Genomic DNA, 22,641 nt, shown 5'->3' with positions numbered 1-22,641 from the left:
ATCTAACTGCTACATGTGCTACGTGACTGCCGCAAGTGCTACGTGCAAATATGCTGTGTAAACCCTGAGCGAACACTGAACCAATGAATTCAAACTGTGCTTTCATCACCCAATGAGAAGCTGATACCCAGTTGTATCTCCCTAAAGTATATAAAAAAACCCAACTTTGTCTGCTCACGGTTGGCTCCTCTATCTCTTGCCAGAGATAAGAGTCCGCCCGGAGCTCCGCAATAAACCTCTTATCTCTTGCTGTTGCATCAAGCCGGTGTCTTGGAGTCTTGGGTCTTCGCCGTCCACTCGGGACAGAACAGGACCAGCGGTTCGGGGGTCCTTCAGAAGAGAGTCCTCATGCTCTCCTGAGGCTTCCTCCTGCTCGGCTGCCTAAAAACTCCCTCCAGAAGGATCTCAGTTCAGTGATCATCCTCCAAGTCCTGATATTTAGCCAGTTACAAGTCCAATCAATCATCCTTTCATCCAACACACATTTCTCAATCTGGTCCGTGGGGTTCTCATTAGCAAGTTGTTCCAATGTCTACTGAAGTCTAGATACAGTTGCCACCACATTTTTTCATACTATGCTAGCCTACCAAATGAAATTATTCTGCTATGACTCATCCTTGGTGATCAAAAAGTACGAGAGAAGCTCAGTTTGTTCTATTTGTCTCTGAACACAAGGAAGTTGGTTTTAACTTAATTTAAGCCACCATTTTCTAAGAGATGGAGCTGTACAACATGGAATCGATGGGTGTAGGGTATTAGTAGGGGCCTTTGAGTACAGGCTGGATGATGGTGGGGTAAGGGCACTGTAGGATGGGCGTCTGGGCCCGAACTAGGTTGACTTTTAGGGCCTCTCTAAGCTGGAAGTCTTTAATTGGGATAACACCTGCACACAGTTAAGTGGCATAGTGCAGTCCGTAGGAAGATAGTGGGCCAAGCAAATGAACTACCTTAACCAGGAAACCTGAGAACCTGTATTTCCTAGCTCTTCTCTTACTAATCGAGCATAAAGTGATTTCATTTTCCTGTGCTTCACTTTTCATGAAAGTGCCTATAGAATAGAGGAGCACTGCCCCATTGGGTTTCTTAGGCTTTAATGTTTATGGGAGCATTAAGAATGAAAATGCCAGCCATGTTATCAAGGGAATCAGAAAATAAGGAGGAGAATGAGCTGAAAGTCAGTGAATGATAGATGTCACATGTGAAAGTCAACTTCCCACAAATGACTCTCCTCGCCAGTCGTCTACGATTCATAGCGACCATATGAACAATAGTTTTGAGCCCTGCCCTATCCTGAGCCAATCTCATCATCTCTGATATACCAGCTCCCATTACCACAGTCACTGTGTCAGTCCATGTCATCCAGGGTCCTCCTCTCCAAGCATGATGTCCTTTTCCAAGGGCTAGTCCTCATCATTACCGATATTAGATTTGTAGATCAAGCATCAGATTCTTTCTCTTTTATATTACGAGCTTGTTTACCCTCACTCCCCTCACAATAATTCCACAACTACATTCATGAAAGTATGCAAACCAGCTAATTAGTACCTCATGCCCAATATCCTCCCCTTTGTATAGCCAATCAAGCACTAGATGTGAAATCCGGTTTCCTGGATACTCAAGACATCGGTACAAGCCCATAGAGGGGTGTAAAGTGATCCATTTATCTTTCTAGTGAAAACTCAGGGAACATCTGAGAGTGTCCTCATGCCTAGCTCAGCAGTAATGGTTCCAAATTAGACCTCAAAAAACGGGTCAATATTTTTTAAAACAAACTGATGGCATCCAAGTTTCCAACTTGCTCCTTAGAGTGGACTTGAGAGGGTTGCTTAAGGTAATGAATGGGTATTTTTTATAAAAATAGTGATTTTGTGAACACTCTATATATTTCAAGTTTTATTATTTGTTCAATAACATAAAAGTTTGATTATGTACATTCTAGTTTAACCATACATTACTAATACCTGGCAAGCCCACCAGCCACCATGTAACAAGAGAAAGGTATGGTATATTGATCAGTAAAGACTTACAGCCTTGGAAAGCTTATGGGGCAGTTGTACTCTGTCCTGCAAGGCCACTCTGAGCAGGAGTTAACTTGGTGGCAAAGGGTCTGGCTTGGTTTATTAATATTCAGAGAACTGCCAGAAGTCCAGGCTGGTTTAGAAGGGGTCGTGGTACTAGGGATATTGTAGCTGATGTTAGATGGATCTTAGCTGAAAGCAGAGAATACCAGAAGAATGTCTATCTGTGTTTCATTGATTATGCAAAGGCATTTGACTGCGTGGATCATAACAAACTGTGGCTGACTCTGAGAAGAATGGGAATCCCAGAACATTTAATCGTGCTAATGCGAAACCTATACTTGGACCAAGAGGCAGTCATCAGAACAGAGCAGGGCAACACTGCATGGTTCAAAATTGGGAAGGGTATAGGCCAGGGATGTGACCTGTCTCCATACCTTTTCAACCTGTGTGCAGAGCAGATTATCCGAGAGGCTGGGCTCTATGAGGAGAAGCGTGGCGTTAGGATTGGTGGAAGATCTATCAACAATCTGCGTTATGCAGATGACACAACTTTGCTCGCTGAAACTGAGGAGGACCTCATGCACTTCCTGCAGAGGGTCAAGGACTGCAGCCTTCAGTATGGACTGAGGCTCAATGTCAAGAAGACAAAGATTCTCACCACTGGACCAACTGGCAGCATCAGGATGGATGGCGAAGAGATTGAGATTGTTCATAGCTTCAGTTTGCTCAGCTCCACGGTCAACACTCTTGGCACCAGTAGCCAGGAAATCAAAAAACGTATTGCGATGGGAAAGTCTGCGGTTAGGGACCTCTCTAAAGTACTCAAGAGCAACGGTGTCTCTTTGGAGACTAAGGTGCGCCTGATACAGGCCATGGTTTTTGCAATCACACCTTGTTATGCATCAGAGAGCTGGACAATGACTAGGGAGGATAGAAGGAGAATTGACGCCTTTGAGCTGTGGTGCTGGAGAAGAGTATTGAATGTACCACGGACTGCCAAGAAAACAGATTCATCCTAGAGAGGGTTAAACCAGGCTACTTCTTGGAGGCAAGGATTCTGGGGCTTCGTCTGACATACTCTGGACATGTTGTAAGGAGAGACAGGTCTTTAGAGAGGGACATCATGCTGGGTAGAGTAGAGGGACAGCGCAGGAGGGGAAGACCCTCTATGAGGTGGATTGATTCAGTGACTGGGGTAATCGGGATGGGTGTGTCAGAGGCAATGAGATTGGCACAGGATAGAGCAGGGTTTAGGGCTGTTGTACATAGGGTCGCTAAGAGTCACAAACGACTTCGATGGCACATAACAACAACAACAACATAGACTATTGTCTATCAGTTTTAAGAGGATAATGATATGCTTAATAAGTGGATTAGCTTTCAAATATGGCTTTGGCTAACAACAGTGAAGGGTGACTAAAAGACAAGAAATTTAATATCTCTTAGTTTATTTATTTTTTTTTTTCAAGTTGATGAGAAGCAGGGAAACAGGGCCAAAATGTCTTAACATTTCAGAAGCAGCAAGGCTAACATGACTGAACGCAATGTGACATCTTGTTAATTACTAACAATATGCCTCCATTCTGGCTTCTACTATTACTGTTGTTAAGTATCATCAAGTCGGAACTCACCTGTAGTTGATCTTCCAGTAGGTTTTTAGAGGTTTTAAATCACATGGGAGGAGACTGCCCACCCTTCTGCTGCAGAGCAACTGGTGGGTTCAAACTGTGAGCCTAGTTAACACGGGTCCCTTTATCTTGTTCGTGCCCCTGTCATGAGTTGGAGTATTCCCAAGTGTCTTAGTTCTTACAACTGGAGTTTTGCCTTTCTATTCTCACAACCTTCCCCTCTTCTCTTTCCATCTCCTTCCCAACATCTGACTCCTTGCCTTGCCTCTAAACATGGTAGAAAGGGGGCCCTTTCCTTAAAGAAACACATCCTCCTAATGGTGGCTGCCCAGACCCCTCCACTTTCCCAGAATTCTTTTCTACAGCTCTCTTCTTGGTCTTGAGCCTGACTGGGCCTGGAGACGGCTGAACTCCTGGGCTCTGTGCCTAGTTGGAGAGACCTCCCAGCTGGATCTGTCCCTCCTCTGACTCCCAGCCAAGCCTCCTTTCCCAATCCCCCTACACTGCACATCTAGTTCCAGAGTCTGCGACCAGGGCTCAGACCTCTCTGCCTGCACCATCCTGGGACTTGTCATTTCCCACACCTCAAGGAATTCTGGGATAGGAAACTTGCTGAGTCACAGTCTAGTGGTAATGGTGCTGCTCTGGGAACTGGGCTGGTGGGGAGGAGATTGGGTAGAAATCAAGTGACCCCTGCCAGGGAAGGAGTCCTTCAGAGACAGGAAAGGGACTGACCCTGCCCATGCTCTACGTAGGTTCCAACCTGGTGAGATAGCTGCCCCATCTGTTGTATTGAACTGGTCTCCTCCTGCCGATAACTCCTGCCGTGGGTTTGCCTGCATCCTGCTCTGGGTCCTCAGTCCCCCAAAGCCTGTATACTAGCCAGCCTACTTGGGGAGGGTCTGGCTTCTGTCACCCACTTGCTTCCCATACAAACTCTTGGGAATGTGGGGCCAAGTCTGAATTTTTTTATGCACTTTTAAACTTAGAGAAGGATTATGCTCAATGGAGCCCTTGGATATTGGAAGATTAACATACCCAGCTGAAAGGTTAAGGGTTCAAGACCATCCAGAGGCTCCATGGTGATCTGCTTCTGAAAAACAGTCACTGAAGCTCCGCGGAGCACTTTGACACAAAGGGTTACCATAAGCTGGAATTCACTTGATGACAACTGATATATATTCAATGAATACTTATTAGCAAAAGCCTATTGAAGCATTTGGAAGAGCTTACTCAGCACCAGGCAATTTGCTAAGTGGCATATATAGAAATATATATATGAATTATCTCATTTAGTTCTTGAGATAATGCTGTAAAGTTGGCAGTCCTATCAACCCTATTGCAGTGAGGGGAAATGAGGTTTAAATAACTTGCCCAAGATTACCCAGCTAATGCAGAGCAGATGGGATTTGAGATTTGAACTATGGTAGAAACTTGGGAACACATAGTCTCTGCTCTTGATGGGGGAACACTTATTCATCAGCCAAGCAACCCTAACTCTCTAAGTTTTACTACAACTCAGGCTGCTTTTATAATTCCAAATATTCAGAAGAAAAGGGAAATAAGAAAGGAAGCATTTATTCATTCACTTGTTTGCTCAATAACCCAATATTAACACTATGTCAGACATGTGTCAAACATGGAAATTCATGATACTCTAGTCTGGATCGTATCTCTGCATTTATGTATATATCTTCCCCTGTCCTGGAAGGCGCCCCTGCCTCCTACCTGCACTCCTCCACCCTCGCTGGCCACCTCAAACTTCTTTGCTCAGAAAATTATGGCTCAGCCTTCAAGACTCATACAAAGCATCTTCTCCAAGATGGATCTTGCCTTATTCATTTCCAAGGGCCCATGGTAGGGAAGTCTATAAATGTACATTTTTCACTTAATATGTCCCATTCATTTTTTATGAAATGGAGTACTATTTTCTCACTGATACATATTTCAGAGATGTCTTATTATCTTAAATTCCTATTAAACATCACTTTTAAAAAATGCTGGGTCTTAAAACTTTAGAAACAAGCTTCTTTTAAGTGAATCTTAATAAGATTATTATTACACAGGAGCCCTGAAGGGCTCTGACCTTTAAATAGTATTTGAAAAAATAGTGTAAAATCCTTTTGCAACATTAGTGGTCACTTTTACTTTATAGACTTTGATGTTAAGATATGAGGAGCTCAGATTTGATTTTTACTTTTATGTATAAAGTAAAAAAGAAAATAGAATGAAATATTTCAGTAAAAGAGAAGAAAGTAGCTCTTTGCTAACCACTTACACCTATCCCATCCCACCCAGAGGCAACCTGTTCAACTTGTCTTGACTTGGTGATTTTCCTGTTCCTTTGTGAGGCAGAGCTAAAGCCCACAAGCCACAAAGCTCCCATGAAAATATTTCTTAAACCCTGTAAATGTTGATCGGCACAGCTGGCTGAGATAATATGAAGTAAGGGGGTCTGGCTGCCAGCATGCTCAGCAGATGCTGGGAGAATGTCCCACCTATGGTCTCCAGAGATTAGAGAACTTCATCAACTTCCTTGAAGGGTGATGTTGAGATACAGTGGAGCTATAAACTTTGTTGTACAGTCTTAAGAAAGGTCTGACAAAGAAAGAACAGGGTAGAAAATATTAAGACTTCCACCACTCAATCCCTCACCAAGATGGATTGACACAGTGACTCACAATGGGATCAAGTATATCAGAGATGATGAGAATGATACAGGATAGGGCAAGGTTCAGATCCATTGTTCATAGGGTCACTATGAGTCCTATAGATTTGATGACACCTGTTAAGTCTGGGAAAAGGGGGCCAAAGAGAAGAATTCAGGATTCAGAACTCAAATGCTGACAGCCTTGTCTGCTGCTAAGAAGAGCAAACAGCCACCTGAGCTAGCAGGTGGATCATAAATCAGAGTGGAATGTCCCTCCCTAAAGACTCTGTTTATAAAAATCCTCCCCAATAAGTTCACAGTGTGACTTCCCATTCTGCATCTTCAGAATGACAAACTCATCCGGGAGCTACCCCCGCTTTAATAAAACTGTATTAAGCTCTCTCTTGTTCTCTCTGATTTCTTCCTTAAGTCCACTAACTTAACACTAACAACATCAATCACACAAACCATGGACTATCAAAAGAACAAACATGTCTTTCCTGGAGGAAATGCAACAAGGATGCTCCTTAGAGACAAAGATGGTGAAACTGTCTTACATACTTTGGACATGTTGTCAGAAGGGAAAAGTCCGTGGACAAAGACATCATGCTGAGGACTGTGGAAGGTCAGAGAAAGAGAGGAAGGCCCTCGACAAGATGGATTAACATAGTCTCTACAACAATGGGCTCAAGCATGTCATGAGGTTGGCATGGGACAAGACATCTGATCTATTGTTATTTTGGTCTGTTGTTCATAGGGCTGCTACGAGTCATAATTTCCTAGCCAACACCTAACAACAAGGATGACGCAATCATACACAATCATTGGTTAATCTAGCTCAGTGCTTTGGTGGTACAAATGATGAAGTGATGGGCTACTACCAAAAGGTTAGAAGTTCAAGTCCACTCAGAGGCATCTTGGAAGAAAGCCCTGACTATTTACTTCCTAGAGATCATAGCCATTGAAAACTCTATTGAGTATGGTTCTACTCTGACACAAGTGGTGCCACTATGAGTTGATGAACTGGACAACAATGGGTTCTAATCTCTGTTTTGGAAATTTCCTTATAAATTCCATACTGCTGTAGTATGTGATGTTGAGTCAGAACCAACCTATAGCTCACCTTCCAGCAGGTTTTCAGAGGCTGTAAATGGCACAGGAGGAGAACACCCATCCTTCTCCATGGAGCAGGCAGTGGTCTTGAACACATGCCTTTGAGTTGAAGGGGCAACTCCTTATCACTAGACCACCATTTTATCAACTTTGGCAGAGGTCAGTATTAGGGGAGTTATCACTTACTTGTGCATGATTTTCCATCTGGATTAAGAGCAAATCCTTCACGACATTTGCAGACGTAGGAGTTATCAGCATTCACACACTTGTGTTCACATCCATGGTTTTCTGAGGCACAATAGTCCACAGCTGTGAAGAGTATGACACATTGAGAATTGGATTGGAAATGTAAACAGCTGCAAAGGGTAAAGCAGAGTGGAAGTATACTCACAACAAATACAAACATGAATTCATATTATTGTCTAAAGATAAGTATGGATAAATAAATAGGACTATACAACATCCCCTTTTAAAGAAAAAAATAGAAGTCTAAATCAGGAAATTTGTATCAGATGATAAACTAAAGTATACATGAATTTTTGCATTTAAGAGTTAAATACAAATAAAAACTGTCACAAGGCACACTTCATTTATTAAACGAGCAAAAATAAAGATAGGCTAAAACACAGTAGTGCTGCCTTGACAGCAAGGAAAAGGTGTGATTAACAGTGGGTGGCATTATAAACCTTTAGGGAAGGCAATTAAATAACACTCACTCTGGAAATGTCACCCAAAGAAACAATGGAATAAAATTAATTGTACACAGTAAGCTATTTATAGGAGTATTTTTTACAGTGGAAAAAAAAAAGAATTCCAGAAAATAACAAACGCTGAGGAAAGGCAGCATCTTTGCTGGAGCAGAGGAGAAGTTGGGGCTGAGAGTGGCAGTCGATAGTTGTAGAGGGGCTTCAGGCCTTTTGTTCACAGAGTCACTATGAGTCGTGCTCCGCTCGAAGTCAATCACCAACAACACAAATGCTTGATTTTCCTTTATTGTATATATGTATTAATTTTTTTGTATCGCTTTTGTTAGTAAAATATTTTAAAACATTACAGAAGGAATTTTTTTTAATCATCCCTAACTCTACCCTCCTAATACAAAATTATTTTTATTTCTTATTTCTAGGCTTTTCCTTAAAGCTATGTTGTTGTTGTTGTTGTTGTTGTTAGGTGCAGTCAAGTTGAGTACAACTCAGAGCAACCCTGTGAACCCAGAGCTGAGCCCGGTCCTGTCCTGCACCATCCTGATCATCCCCCGTACTCTCGAGCCCATTGCCAATCCATCTTTCTGAGCTTCTTCTCTTCCGTTAGTCCTCCACCTTTCCAGGCAAGATGACCCTCTCCACGGAATAGCCTCTCCTAGTAACATTCCCAAGTATGTGACATGAAACTTTGTCATCTTTGCCTCCAACTATCGACATTTATCAAAGTTCATAGAGTTTCCAGAGGCATGTTATTTAGGAAGCGGATGCTACTCCTGCTTCCAAACCTGTCATAGTATGTTATTGCTGTTATGTGCCATTGAGTCACCTGCGATATATACAGACCCTATGCACAGCAGCTCTGAACCCTTCCCTGTCCTGAGCCAGTCTCACTAACTCTGACACACCAACCCCCATTGCCCAAGTCACTGTTTCAATCCATCTCATCCAGGATCTTCCTCTCCTGCACTGCCCATCCACCATCCTAAGCATGACATCCCTCTCCAAGAACTGGTCCTGTCTTGCAACATGTCCAAAGTATGTCAGACAATCTATATTGTGTTTATAATTATGGTAGGATCACAGTGTTCATGCAGTCTCAGAGTCTTAATGGACTCTTATTTCATCATTGGATATTGGCCAGTTAGAGTTTAGTCACAATGTAAATACTGAGCTAGCATCAAATTAAGCTAAAAGTTAAAAAAAAAGAGTTTCCAAATCTGAGACATTTACACACATATTTAAGCACTTATGTAGACATTTTCTATTCAATTGAGTTATTATCTTGCCTATAGGTGTATCATCAAATAAGCAGTATATCATCATATAAATGAATTACAATTCCCTTGTATTTTTAATGTTAATAGATTTTATTTAATGACAAAAAAGTTAATTCTTCCTTTTTCTAAAAAAACACACCAGATCACTAAATTAATAGTGACATTAGTGGTATTCAACCTTATTGTCTCTGATACACCCACCCTCTATAACTCCTGTCACTGAGTCAAGCTCATCGAGGGTCTAAGATTAGCTCTAAGGATAGAGCAGGATTCAGGGCTGCTGTACATAGAGTTGCTATGACAACTTGACAGCACATAACAACAACAGTGGTACTCAAGTCAAAGCGTTTCAAGCCCTGCTACATGTCCTAGTCCTAATGGTGTCCTAGTCCTAACAGGTGGCCATGTTGCGGTCTACACTGGATTGTATGAGCAGGTGGCAGCCCCCTCAACCGCCTCATGCTTGCTGTCTTGAAAAAAAAAATCTCTCCCAACCTGCAGTCTTGAAAATGTCTCAGTCTCTAATTTCAGGGTTGGCTTATATGTAACTTTACACTTTCAAACTGGTAGGCCTATCTTTCATCACTTACTTTTTAATATTTCCTCCAAAGGGAGTAGCTGCTGCCATGATCTCCAAGTTCTCAGACACATGCACTATCCCAATGAAGAATCGGCAGTTCACTGGACCCCAAAATTACTAGACTCTCCCTCTTTCTTAAATTTTCTCTTTCACTTCCTCATCATGCAATGGAATCTCAATGCCCAGCCATTTTTGTCCCATGTGAAATGCTTGAGTATGCTAATTCCAAAATTCAGATTGGGATTAAGCTGTAGACTTGGCTTAGGCTTTAAGCCTAAGCCCTAGAAGTCTTTTTCCAGAAGGTTCTAGAATTGAATATCCATCTTTGACTCAGGTATTGAAACAGTAGTACAGAAGAAGCTTTTAAAGCGAACTTTTATTTACCCAACTCCTGGTAGATCAATGCTTTTCATTTTCTGAAAATGTTGACTGATGGTCAGTGGAATTCAAGGTGGTCCAGCACATCTCTGCACTTTTCCCACTGACTGAATTGTGTGATGTTTGTTTTCAGAATGAAGTCTAAGAACCAGCTGCATCAACCTCATTTGAGAACCAGTTAGAAATCCAAATTCTTAGGCTCTACCACTAGCCTTCTGTGGTGTCAGAGAAGAGTGCTGAATATCCCATGGACTGCTAAAATATGTCTTGGAGAAGGTACAGCCAGAGAGCTCCTTGGAGGCAAAGTTGATGAAGTTCTGTCTCACATACTTTGGCCATATTTCTTGGAGAGAGACATCATGCTTGGGAAGATGGAAGGGCAGTGAAAGAGGAAGACCCTCCACCAGGTGGACTGACACAGTGACCATGACAATGGGTTTGAGTAGGTCAGAGATTGAGAAGATAGTAGGATAAGCTATCAGATCAGTTGTTCATAGGGTTGCACAGAATGATACTCAACTCGACAGTACTTAACAACAACAACCACTATGGACCCAGAGCTCTGGTGGCCTGGTGCATAGAACTGTGCTGCCAACCCAACCAAAAACAGAGATGCTCCTTGGAAGAAAGATGGTCAGTTTACAGCCTCTGAAAACCAGCTGGAGGATCAGCTAAGAGTTGGTTCCAACTTGACATAACAACAACAGTGACCACTGTTGAACACTAAAGAACACTAATGATACAAGGGTTAAGTCCTTGACTTCTAAAGAAGGACCAGTAGTGGGAACCCACCATCAAACTGAAACCCCATGAGGGCAGTTGCATTCCATACCACAGGGTTATTACTAATCAGAAATATGCAGCAGCAGTAAGTACCATTAATCCCCTGGGTCAGAAATTCTGGATATGGGATCCAGTAATTTGTTCCAATAATCTCTAAGTGATTCAAATGCATGCTAAAATTTGAGAAATCATTGTTAATAAAAAATCGAAGTTGCTTTTGTTTACAAAACTACTTAGGGCATTTATACATACTACTGTAAGTTAATTTGTTAAATGTTATGAAAATCAATAAAATAAAAGCACATTTAATATAGTTACAAAAGGATGAAAAGGGACAAGCTGAAGATTTTGAAAATGTAATAATCTCTATTGTGTTTATTATTATGGATAATGACATTCACATAGATGCAGAATCTTAACGGACTCTTATTTCATTATGGGATATTTGCCTGTTGCTGAACCTTAGTCACAAGGTAAATATTGAGTAATATTGAGCAATTTAATTTTTATAAAATTTTAAAAAACTGAATGCTTTGGAAAGAATGAAGGCCATTTGTTGGCCAAACTGCTGTAAACCTGTCATGGATGAAAGGAGTGTAAAAGTCTCAGGAAAGAATTAATAAAAAGTTACAAGGATCTTGCCTTTAGACTGTTCTACAGAAGTCTTCAATATGTTCCTTCAATTTTGAAAGGACCATTTATCAGAAACTCAGTTTCTGGTAAAGTATAGTTAACCCCACCCCACCCGCTTGAGTGGTTTTTTAACAAACAAACAACCCCCACCTGTGGTAAATCCCACCCTGATTGATCAACTGCCATAAAGTGGAATTCTTCTTCTTTTTAAGGGCACAAGGGATTTTTCCGCATTCCTGTATCTGAAGTAACCGATAAGATTCAAATAGGCTTCCAAACTGTTTCCCTGAGCTATGACTAGCCAATTGGAGGTGGACAAATACCCAAACTACTGTGGATGGCCAATCATGGCGTGTATGGTTGGGCAGGGGAGCAGCAGAGGTATAAAAGGAGGGGCAGACATCAATTCTGGACTCTCTGGCTGGATGCTGCTGTGTCAGCACGTGGGAGCCCGGGTTTGAACTCAAAATAAACTTTGTTAATTTGGCTAATTGGCTCGGTGATCTTTTTGGGGACTCGCTTTGTTACAAATTTAAAGGATTCAAAACAGTATCACAGATAACACATTATAGGTATGCTTTACACAAGGAAAACTTTAAAATCAACATAACATTGTTTTTTACTAACGACATATTAAAATATTTTAAACAAAACCAAAATTATTTGGAAGAGTTTGAAGATATCATTTAAAAAAATGATTCATTAAAAGACTTTTCCCATTAATCCATAGTCCCAATTCCATCAGATAAACTGGCTTCTCCCAGACTTTGACTCTCATTCTACTTTAATTGTTTGTGTGCACAGTTCTTTGGGGGAACTGAGTGGGAGAGGGGTGATAAGAAAGATCAAATTCAGGGATTCCAGGATCCTGAGACTCTGACCTTTAAAACTCTTAAGTGTCAGATTCGACCCTGAGTCAAGAATTACCACAGGACATTTGGACAAGAACAAACTGGGAGGAGGGTAGAGAGAATAGTGCAACAATGAATGAGTGGAAGCCCAAAATCTCTGTAAATGTTTATGAAAATTAATAAAATATAATTATAGAAAAAAAAAAAAAGAATTACCACAGGAGAGCTGCCACATAACTGGAAATAGCAGAGCAAGTCTGCAGGGCAGAGGCTAGACGAGGAGGAGCCTGTGTCCCCACTACCTACAAGCTAAGCCAAGGAGCTAGTACTCTGGAGTTATCTGTGTGACATGCTCAGTTGCTAACAGAAAAACTGACAATTCAAGTCCACCCATAAGTGTCTCACAAGAAAAGTCTCATGAGCGTCTGAAAACTCAATAGAACACAACTCTACTTTGATACACATGAGGTTACCATGAGTTGGAGTCAACCCCACAGCTACTGGCAAACTAATCCGTTCAACCCTGACACCCTTTGCTGAATACTTTGAGTTCTTAACATAACTTCCTCAGTTGCAAAATTGTTCTCATAAAAAGTAAAGCCAAGGCTAAGGGGTGGATGTACAGAGGCATTCTTAATGTGTAAATCAACAATGCCTTTATTGTTTCAAGGTCACATCCAAGCCAACAAAATACATTCTCTGAAGTTTTTGACTAAAGAGATTTTGACACTCTTCTTTCTAGATGGGAAAGTCATTTCCTAGATAGTCTGCTTTGGCCCTCAGACCACAAAATGCTAAGATCTCAGAGTCTGACGCCTGTCCTGCCTCTTGCTTGTCTTGCCTCTGCCCAACTTGTGAGAAACTGCTTCACCTATCACCAAGACAAATGATAGTTTGGCGCAAGATAGTAAAACCTGGGACTGCCAGGTTCTGATTTATAATCTGGTCACAATCCAGGTTTTCTCAGCAGGACCCCAGGTAAGGAAAAGCATTAGCAAGAAACAGGACATTTTCAAGAACACTTGAATTTTAAAGTATGATGATTGCAAAGTAAGAGAAAGAAAATGTTTTGTTTTCCAGAAATGGTAGAATGCATTTACTTGCTGAGCAGGTGGTCCCGTAAGAGCCCTGCCATCAAGTCAACTGTGACTCAGAGCAACTCTCTAAAACAAGGTAGAACTGCACTAGGGTTTCCAAGGCTGTAATCTTTATGGACACTGATTGTCACACCACATCAGGCTCCCAAAGAGCACTGGTGGATTTGAACCATCAACCTTTCCATTAACATCCAAGTGCTTCACCATTGTACAACTGCAGGCACTTCTTGAGCTACTATCACTTACTATTGCTTGTGAATCAAAGCTGACTTATTCGGGAGCTCTGGTGGCCTAGTGGCAAGAAGCTGCACTGCAATCCCAGAGGTATGTGGTTCGAATCCACCAGAGACTCTGCTGGAGAAGGAGGGGCAATCTCCTCCTGTACCAGTCAGATCTGATTTGATGGTACACACATGTAAAATAATAAAATAAAATGAAAAAAAAAAAAAAAACTGGCTTAGCATCCACACTGATGCTCCAGCGGATTTTCAGAGGGTGCAAATCACGTGGAAGGAGATGGCCCATCTTTCTCCCGCGGAATAGCTGATGGGTTCAAACCATCTGTTGTTTGGTTGGCAGCACAGCTCTCTCCCCACTGTTGTTGTTGTTAGGACTCATTGTGTTGACTACACCTTATAGCGACCCTGGAAACAACAGATCTGAACCTTGCCCCGTCCTGCACCATCCTCCTCCCCAACTCTGATACACTGGAATCCATTGTCACAGCCACTGCGTCAACCCATCTGCTTGAGGGTCTTCCTCTCTTTCTCTGACCTTCCACCTTTTTCAACAAGATGTCTTTTCCCAAGGACTAGCCTCTCTTGACGCATGCACAAAGTATGTGAAATGATGTTTTGCCAATCTTGTTTCTAAGGAGCATCGTGTTTGCACTTCCTCTGAGATCAACTTATTCTTTTAACAGTCCCTGATTCAGTACTCTCCACACCACCATTCAAAAGCATCAGTTCTTCTTTTGTCATCCATCTTTATTCACTGTGCAACTTTGAGATGAATAAGAAGCCACTGGGGGAAAAATTGCTATCCACTAGGTCACCAGAATTAGACACAAAAGTCAGATTCACAAAACTCATTCTGTTCAAGTCATGACTAGACTTCTAAATGTGGGCTTTAAAAACTCAGAGAAAGGGTTTCTTATTGATCTTGATAATAACACAAGAGAGATCCAACAGTTAGCATCTGGGGAGGAAACTGAACGTCACATATGAGGAGTTGGCTGATGAATTAAAAAATCTAACCTTTCACTATAAAAATCAATCCTCTCATCTTTTGTCCCCTCTGTAAATATCAACCACCTCCTCCTCACAGAGGGTAACTGCCACAGGAGAAGGTGGGAGTACATTCTGAAGGCAGCAGTAATACCATGTTAAATCCTCCAGCTACTATTCTTGCTAAGAACCACATCCGATTTTTAAAATATTAGACTCATCAACAACCTGTATTATGCAGATAGCATAGCTTTGCTTGCTGAAAATGAAGAGGATTTTAAAATGCTTGTTGCAGAAGATAAAAGACTTCAATATGGATTACATCTCATCATCAAGGAGATAAAAATCCTCCCTACTGGACTGATAGACAACATCATGATAAATGGAACAAAGACTGAAGCAGTCAACAACTTTCTCTTACTTGAATCCACAATCAACACCTTAGGTACTAGTAGTTAGGAGATTAGGAGACATACAGCACTAGGGAAGTCTGCAGTCAGGAACTTTTCCAAATTACTCAGGAACAATGATGTCAGTTTGAAGACTAAGGTGCACCTGATTCAGGCCATGGTCTTTTTAATCACTTGCTATGCATCTGAGAGCTCGACAATGAATAAGGATGACAGAAGAAGAATCGACGATGCCTTTGAACTGTGGTGTTGGAGAAGAGTGCTGAATATCCCAAGCGCTGCTAAAAGAACAAACAGGTATGTCTTGAAGAAAGTGCAGCTGGAATGCTCCTTGCAGGCAAGGATGACAAAGACATGCGGGAAATAGCATTTTAATTATGTTCCTTAAAAGTGAAACAGTCATAACAATAATGGCTTATGGTGTGGAAAAATGCAAAATTTGTATGGCATTGTATCAGAAATACATCTTCAGGCGACTGAGTCAGATCGAGACCAAGACTAGGCACTCAAGCCTGTGGTCATCACAACCCAACACCTGTGGAGTGAATGTCTCTTTACATTTTGTGCCCTGATGATCTCCTTTGGCCTCAGGCTCCTCCTCACTTGGGTTCAGATAAAGTAAATGAAGAGGTGGTGTCTGACCTTAAGGGGAAAACGCAAACCAATCAGCTAATGTACCAAGCTTGTACGTTTTTCAAGTGGTGGTTCCAGTATCGTAGTTATACTTTATCTATAAGATACTGCCAATTGTAGAGTTGATTTCAACTTTGGGTGTATATCTAGAAAAATTAAATAAATGCAGCCCCGAAAAAAAGAAGAAAGTAATTTTCTGAGGAAAAACAAAGTCTGATGCATTGGAAATGTGCAATAATGATGACTTGCTGAAAATGAAAAAAAAAAAAAAGAAAAGAATGCTTAAACAAACAAGAAGGCAGGGATGAAGAATGAGAGATGTTACATAAAAGTTGCTCAGAAGTAGATCAGCAGAAGAGACAAGAACATTTCTCCAGAGCTGACAAAGAAGGAAAAACTTTGCCTAGAAAAGGCACCCTCAATTTGGACGTCCAACCTCTAAAACTGTAACAAATCAAGTTTCTGTTTCTTAACACCATCCAGTCATGACATTTCTGTTCTAACACCTCATAATAACTAAGGCAACAGCTGAAGCATTTTTCAGAAAGGCAGGAAGAATAAACAAAAGTCTTAGCAAGAAATAGATTTTGAGTAGACAGAACACTCAGAGTTTGATTTTGTACATATGCATCATCTTTTAAAATCTTTTTTAACTAAGCAAATGTTTAGACTTTGCAATTTAAAAACCAATCAAAGGGGAAAGATGGAAATTGCAAGAACGAGACTGTTATCAGTCACTCAAGCTCAATGACTCAAGAAAAACACATCGTTCGTCCGCTCTGTGAAGGATGAAGAACAACACGCCCCTGATCCTCAATATTTACTATTCAATTGGCAGATAAAATGCAAACAATTAAGTTGCTCAGGAATACAAGGCAGAAAATAAACACCTATAAAGCACGTATAGCAGAAAACTTATCTTCAAAGATAAAAATAATTGAGCTTTCAAAAATGTAGGTTTTGGATGGAAATGAATAACAATTTAATGGTAGCTGAGAGCTGATCAATGAATAAATAAGAATAACTGAAGAACTGATGCTTTTGAACTGTGGTGTTGGGGAAAGTACTGAATATCCCGTGGAACAAACTCATATATCTTGGAAAACGTGCAGCCACAGTGATTCTTGGAAACAAAGATGATAAATCTTCGTCTCACATACTTTAGGCTTGTTGCTAGGAGAGGCTATCCCTTGGAGAAGGAGATCATTCTTAAAAATATGGAGGGAGGGCGAAGGAGCAGAAGACGCTCAACCAGGTGGGTTGACATAGCGACTGCAGCAATGGGCTGGTGTGTGTCAGAGATTGTAAAGATGGCACAGGGTAGGACAGGGTTCTGATCTGCTAGGAGTCGAACTCAACTCGGTGGCACCTAACAACAACAACAACATAAAAATATAATTATCGGTTGCTACATCTGTAGACAAGGACTAGGCACATTCCCATCAAATTTGGAAAGCATGCTAAAGATGGCCTGAATGCATGGCCATCCGATAGTCAGAATCGACTCATAGTGGACCCTACAGTGAATTTTCAGAGATTGTCATTTAGGAGACAAATGAGGAGATGGCCCACCACAGAAAAGCTGGTGGATTCGAACTGCTTACCTTGGATTGGCAGCACAGCACCCTACCCACCATGCCACCACAGCACCCTGAATTTAATATGGGCCATGATTAAATTACATTAGCAGGTAAACTGTCGTCCTGATTATTTGAATGTGGAAATGAATTCTGTGCTGTCGTGGCATGAACTGTTAAGGAAATAGGACTGCATCACTTGTATTTAAGGTTCGAATAACTTTGAGCTCTGGTGGCCAAGCAGATAAGGAGTGGCACTTCCAATCCAAAGACTGGTTTGAATCCATGAGCTGCACCTCAGGAGAAGGGTGGCAATCTCCTTTCGTGTGATATATTGCCTCTGCAGTTCTGAAACTTGTCCTACCCTCTGCCTCTTCTTTGCCTCCCAGGAGCACTGTGGCTGCACCTTCTCTAAGACATATCTCTGTTCTTTTGGCCGTCCATGGGATATTCAGTACTCTTCTCCAACATTACAGTTCAAAGTCTTCAATTCTTCTTTTGTCATCTTTAGTCATTGTCCAGCTGTCATATGTAAGAGTAACTCCCAAGTGACTGTCATGGCTGGGATCAGGCACACCTTGGTCCTCAAACTGACATTATTCCTCCTCAATAATTTGGAGATGTCAGAAATTTCAGGAAGTACCATATGATCAAGAGACAATGAAGGAAGAAGTTCAAGCTGCACCAGATGCATTGGCAAAATATAAGGGCCCAGGTAACTGATGTGATACAAATTGACACGTTTCAAATGGCAGATGCAGCCCTGGGCGTGCTTGCCAGGCGGGAAATTTGGAGGACAGACACCTGAGTGATGGACTGGGAGAGATCCATGTATTTTTACACAGATGGTAATAATTTTCCCCCCTGAGAACACAGAATGAGAAAATGCTGATCTCAGCATTAAATCTTTAAAGGTTAAAAAACCTGACTGACTAACTAGGGCAAAGAACTGAGCACTTTGTTGGAACCCAAGGAGAGGTGATTTTATGTGTGGCAAGTGCCCGCTGAGCCTTCCTCTTGCCTCTTTATGCTTCACTCCTCCCTCCTCACTAAGCGAGGCAGGAGGGAATACTCACCCACACACCTCTTCCCGTCTTCAGCCAGGGTGTAGCCACTGTAGCACTGGCAGACGAAGGAGCCTGGCACGTTCACACAGAGCTGCTCACAGGCATGGTCCTCCACTGCACACAGGTCCTGGACTGAAGCAAGGGTTGCATCGTAAGTATAAAACTCAAAGAAGACGGGACCATCAGCACAGGGCAGTGCAACAAAGGACTCCATAGCACTTATTAAAATAATTCTTAAACTCTCAATAGCCAAAAGGTGGATGGAAATAACCCCAATGCCCATTAACATATGGATGATAAAAAAAAATGTTCTATAAACCAGTTGCCATCAAGTCAATTGATTGTGACTCATGGTGACCCCAGGTGTATCAGGTAGAACTGTGCTCCACAGAGTTCTAAATCACTGGCTTTTTTGGAAGTAGAACAACAGGTCTTTCCTCTGAGTCCATCCTCTAGATGGACTCAAACCTCCAACCTTCTGGTTAGCAGTCAAATGTGTTGACTTCTTGCACTGCTGAGTGACTCTTAATACCAGCTGTAAAGAGAAGTGAAGTTCTAATGCCTGCTCCAATGTGGACGAACCTTGAAAACATTGCTAGGTGTAATTACCCAGACACATGAGGATAAAGATTACCTTCTTCTACTAGCATGAAAAATCTAGAATAGGCAAATGTATGGCGATAGAAAGGGGATAACAGGTTTACCAGGAGCAGGGGAAAGGGAAGAATGGAGGATTGTCCCCTAAGGGGTGCGGGGTTGCTGTCTGGAGTGATGAGCAAGGTTTTGTAAATAGCAGGTTCCATAATATAGAGAGCAAGGTGAACGAGTGAACAAGGTTTCATAATATCGTGAATGTGACAAACGTCACTGATCTTTACACTTAAAAAGTGGTTGAAATATCAAATTACATTATATGTGTCTACAACAATTAAAAAAGGAAAATAACTCTTAAAAACAAAGCATAGTAAAAAAATTTGGGAAACAAAAATATATGGACAAAAACTGCAAATAATCCCACCTACTGTGATCCTATCAGCCAGATTAACTGCTGCTCATGTTTCTATGAGTTTCCCTTCCAAGTGGGTTTCTATGTAAACACAAAAACATCTTTTTTCAAAGTTGAAATTACCCAAGTGTAGTAAAGGCACTAAATACCATTAAATAGCATCAGTTTGTATTTTCTCATGTCAAAGAAAGTGCTCTGGAAATATTTGGATGGTTCTTAAAAACTATAAATTACTATGAGCCAGCATATGTACTCTCAAATACAAATCAAGTACTGTTCCTCAGGGAACTTAAAGTGCTTCACCACGGTACTCCCACTGATTTAGACTAGGATAATTTGGCACTGTCTTTGACATCTTGCAGATGGGGAAGCTGAGGGAGAGCACAGTTACAAGACCAGCTAAATCACTGAAAACATTGCAGGTCCAAGATCTGCTACTAATTCCCAAGTCTGTATCACTCTCTTTGGTCACTTTCCTCTATCTATCTATCTATCTATCTATCTATCTATCTATCTATCTATCTATCATCTACCTATCTACGGATCTCTGAAATCCTCTTTGCATTATTTATTAATCCCAATATGAAATGAGGGAAATGGAGAAGCCAAAGAAGGTTGTTGTTAGGTGCCATTGAGCCAACAATGACTCATAGTGACCCTATGAACAACAAATCTGAACCTTGCCCTATCCTGTGTCATTCTCACCACCTCTAATATACTTGAGCCCCTAGTTGTATCCTTACTCCATACATACTCTATCTATATACTGAGCAAATGATCTGAGAACTCTATGAAGAATATGCATCAGAATCAGAGGACGCCTCATCAATAACCTTCATTATGCAGACGACACGATCTTACTTGCTGAAAGTGAGGAGAACTTGAAGAGCTTACTGCAGAAGATCAAAGAACGCAGCTACCAATATGGATTGTATCCCAATGTCAAGAAAACAAAAATCCTCACCACTGGACCAATAGACAACATCAGGACAAATGGAAAAGAGAGTGAAACTGTCAACAACTTCATCTTACTTGGATCCACAATCAATACATTTGGTACCAGCAGCCAGGAGATCAGAAGATGTATTGCATTGGGAAGGTCTGTAGCCAGGGGCCTCTCTAAATTATTGAGGAGCTATGATGTCAGTTTGAGGACTAAGGTGCACCTGATTTAGGTCATAGTCTTTTGCTATGAATTTGAGAACTTGACAACAAATAACAGAAAAAGAGATGCAGCTCTGGATATACTTACCAATCTGTGTCAAGAAATTTGGAAGACAGCCATCTGGCCAACTGACTGTAAGAGATCCATACTTGTTCCAATTAAAAAAAAAGGTGATACAATAGAATGTGAAAATCATCAAACATTACCACTAATACCATATGCAAGAAAGATCTTGCTGAACAATATAAAAAAACTAACTAGAAGAGTACATTGACAGGGAACTACTAGATATTCAAGCTGGATTTAGAAGAGGTCATGGCATCAGGGATATAACTGCTGATGTCAGATGGATCTTGTCTGAAAGTAAAGAAACTAGAAAGGGAGTTAGGTAAAAGTAGTATTGAATATCCACAAAGTGCTGAACCCTGGCTATTTATTCAAATGCAATATAAGAATACATTTACAGGAATGCATCTAATGCAGTGCAACCGAGACTAAATCACAGGATGGAAATGCTGCATGTTTTTTCAATCCATCACTGCTTCAGTCCTCGCATAAACAATCTGACATGATGACGCTGTTTCTCACCCAAGAGCCTAGGAAATAGAACTGGATCTCCCTGGGGTTTTTACCATTAAAGTCGTAGGACATCAGAACACAGTAAAAGTATTAAAAATACTAGAGAGAATTTTCTATCTAATAGGAAAAAACCCAGTATGTTAAAAATTATCACTACAAAAGTTATGGTAAAAATGCAATGAACTGAAATACTGGATTAATGCCTGAATCCAACAGCTAAATTTTACTATAATCTCAGTTTTAGAACTAAGGTATGTCTGATTCAGACCATGGTCTTTCTAATCACTTGCTATGCATCTGAGAGCTGCACAATGAATAAGGATGACAGAAGAAGAATTGACTCCTTTGTGTTGTGCTGTTGGAGAAGAGCACTGAACACCCTATGGACGGTGAAGAGAACTAACAGATATGTCTTGGAGAGGGTGAAGCCAGAGTGCTCTTTGGAGATAAGAACAATGAGGCTTCACTTTACGTACTCTGTGCATTTTGCTAGGAGGGGCTCTTCCTTGGAGAGGGACATGATGCTTGGTAGGGTTGGCAAAGGAGAGGAAGACCCACAACCAGGTGGACTGACACAGTGACTGCCACAATGGGCTCTAGTGTGTCAGGAAGTGTGAAGATGGCACAGGATAGGATAAGGTTCAGATCCATGGTTCATAAGGTTGCTATTTGTCATACTCAACTCAAGGGCACCTAACAACAGCATAGAGTCTGCTTTATTGATTTAAGAATGATAAAAAGTTAGATGAATTAATATTTTCAACCAGGAACTCTCATTGACATTTCAAAAAAATTTAGAAGTAAAGAAAACGCCAATAAGTGGAATATTCCCCAAACTCAATATATCAAATTCATTGTCACTGAGTCTATTTCTACTCATTTTGACCCTATAGGAAAGAGTAGAACTGCTTCATATGGCAAGTAAAACTTGAAGCGTTTGCTGCAGAAGATCAAGGACTATAGCCTTCAATATAGATTATATCACAACACTAAGAAAAAAATTCTCACCTCTTGGCCAATAGGAAACATCATGATGGGTGGAGAAAAGACTGAAACTGTCAATAATTTCATCTTAGGTGACTTCACAATCCACACCCTTAGTACCAGCAGTCAAGAGATCAGGAGACATGTAGCACTGACAAATTGATGTCTCTTGTCAGAGACCTCTCCAAAGTCCCAAAGAGCAAGGACATATATCATTTTATTTTATTTTTTTAAGAGTTGTGACATACATTTATTACATTTTTTAATTTTATTTTATTA

At 41.1% G+C, this 22,641-nt stretch overlaps 1 protein-coding gene across 3 annotated transcripts in view; it reads right to left on the bottom strand.

Annotated features, from left to right (window-relative positions):
• MATN2 (matrilin 2) overlaps positions 1-22,641 on the bottom strand; it is a 189,519-nt gene that overhangs the window by 76,299 nt on the left and 90,579 nt on the right. For all 3 annotated transcript variants that reach the window (XM_006900358.1, XM_006900357.1, XM_006900359.1), the window contains 2 exons: positions 18,638-18,760; positions 7,599-7,721 (listed from right to left, as the gene is read on the bottom strand). In XM_006900358.1, the coding sequence (XP_006900420.1) occupies positions 7,599-7,721; positions 18,638-18,760 (246 nt within the window). The remainder of the gene's footprint in view (positions 1-7,598; positions 7,722-18,637; positions 18,761-22,641) is intronic.

The sequence above is a fragment of the Elephantulus edwardii genome, unplaced genomic scaffold, assembly GCF_000299155.1.
Source record: "Elephantulus edwardii isolate Elephantulus edwardi_28Jun2011 unplaced genomic scaffold, EleEdw1.0 scaffold00282, whole genome shotgun sequence".
NCBI lineage: Eukaryota > Metazoa > Chordata > Mammalia > Macroscelidea > Macroscelididae > Elephantulus > Elephantulus edwardii.
The sequence above is the reverse complement of the archived record's forward strand: the minus strand, read 5'-3'. Positions and strand labels throughout refer to the sequence as shown.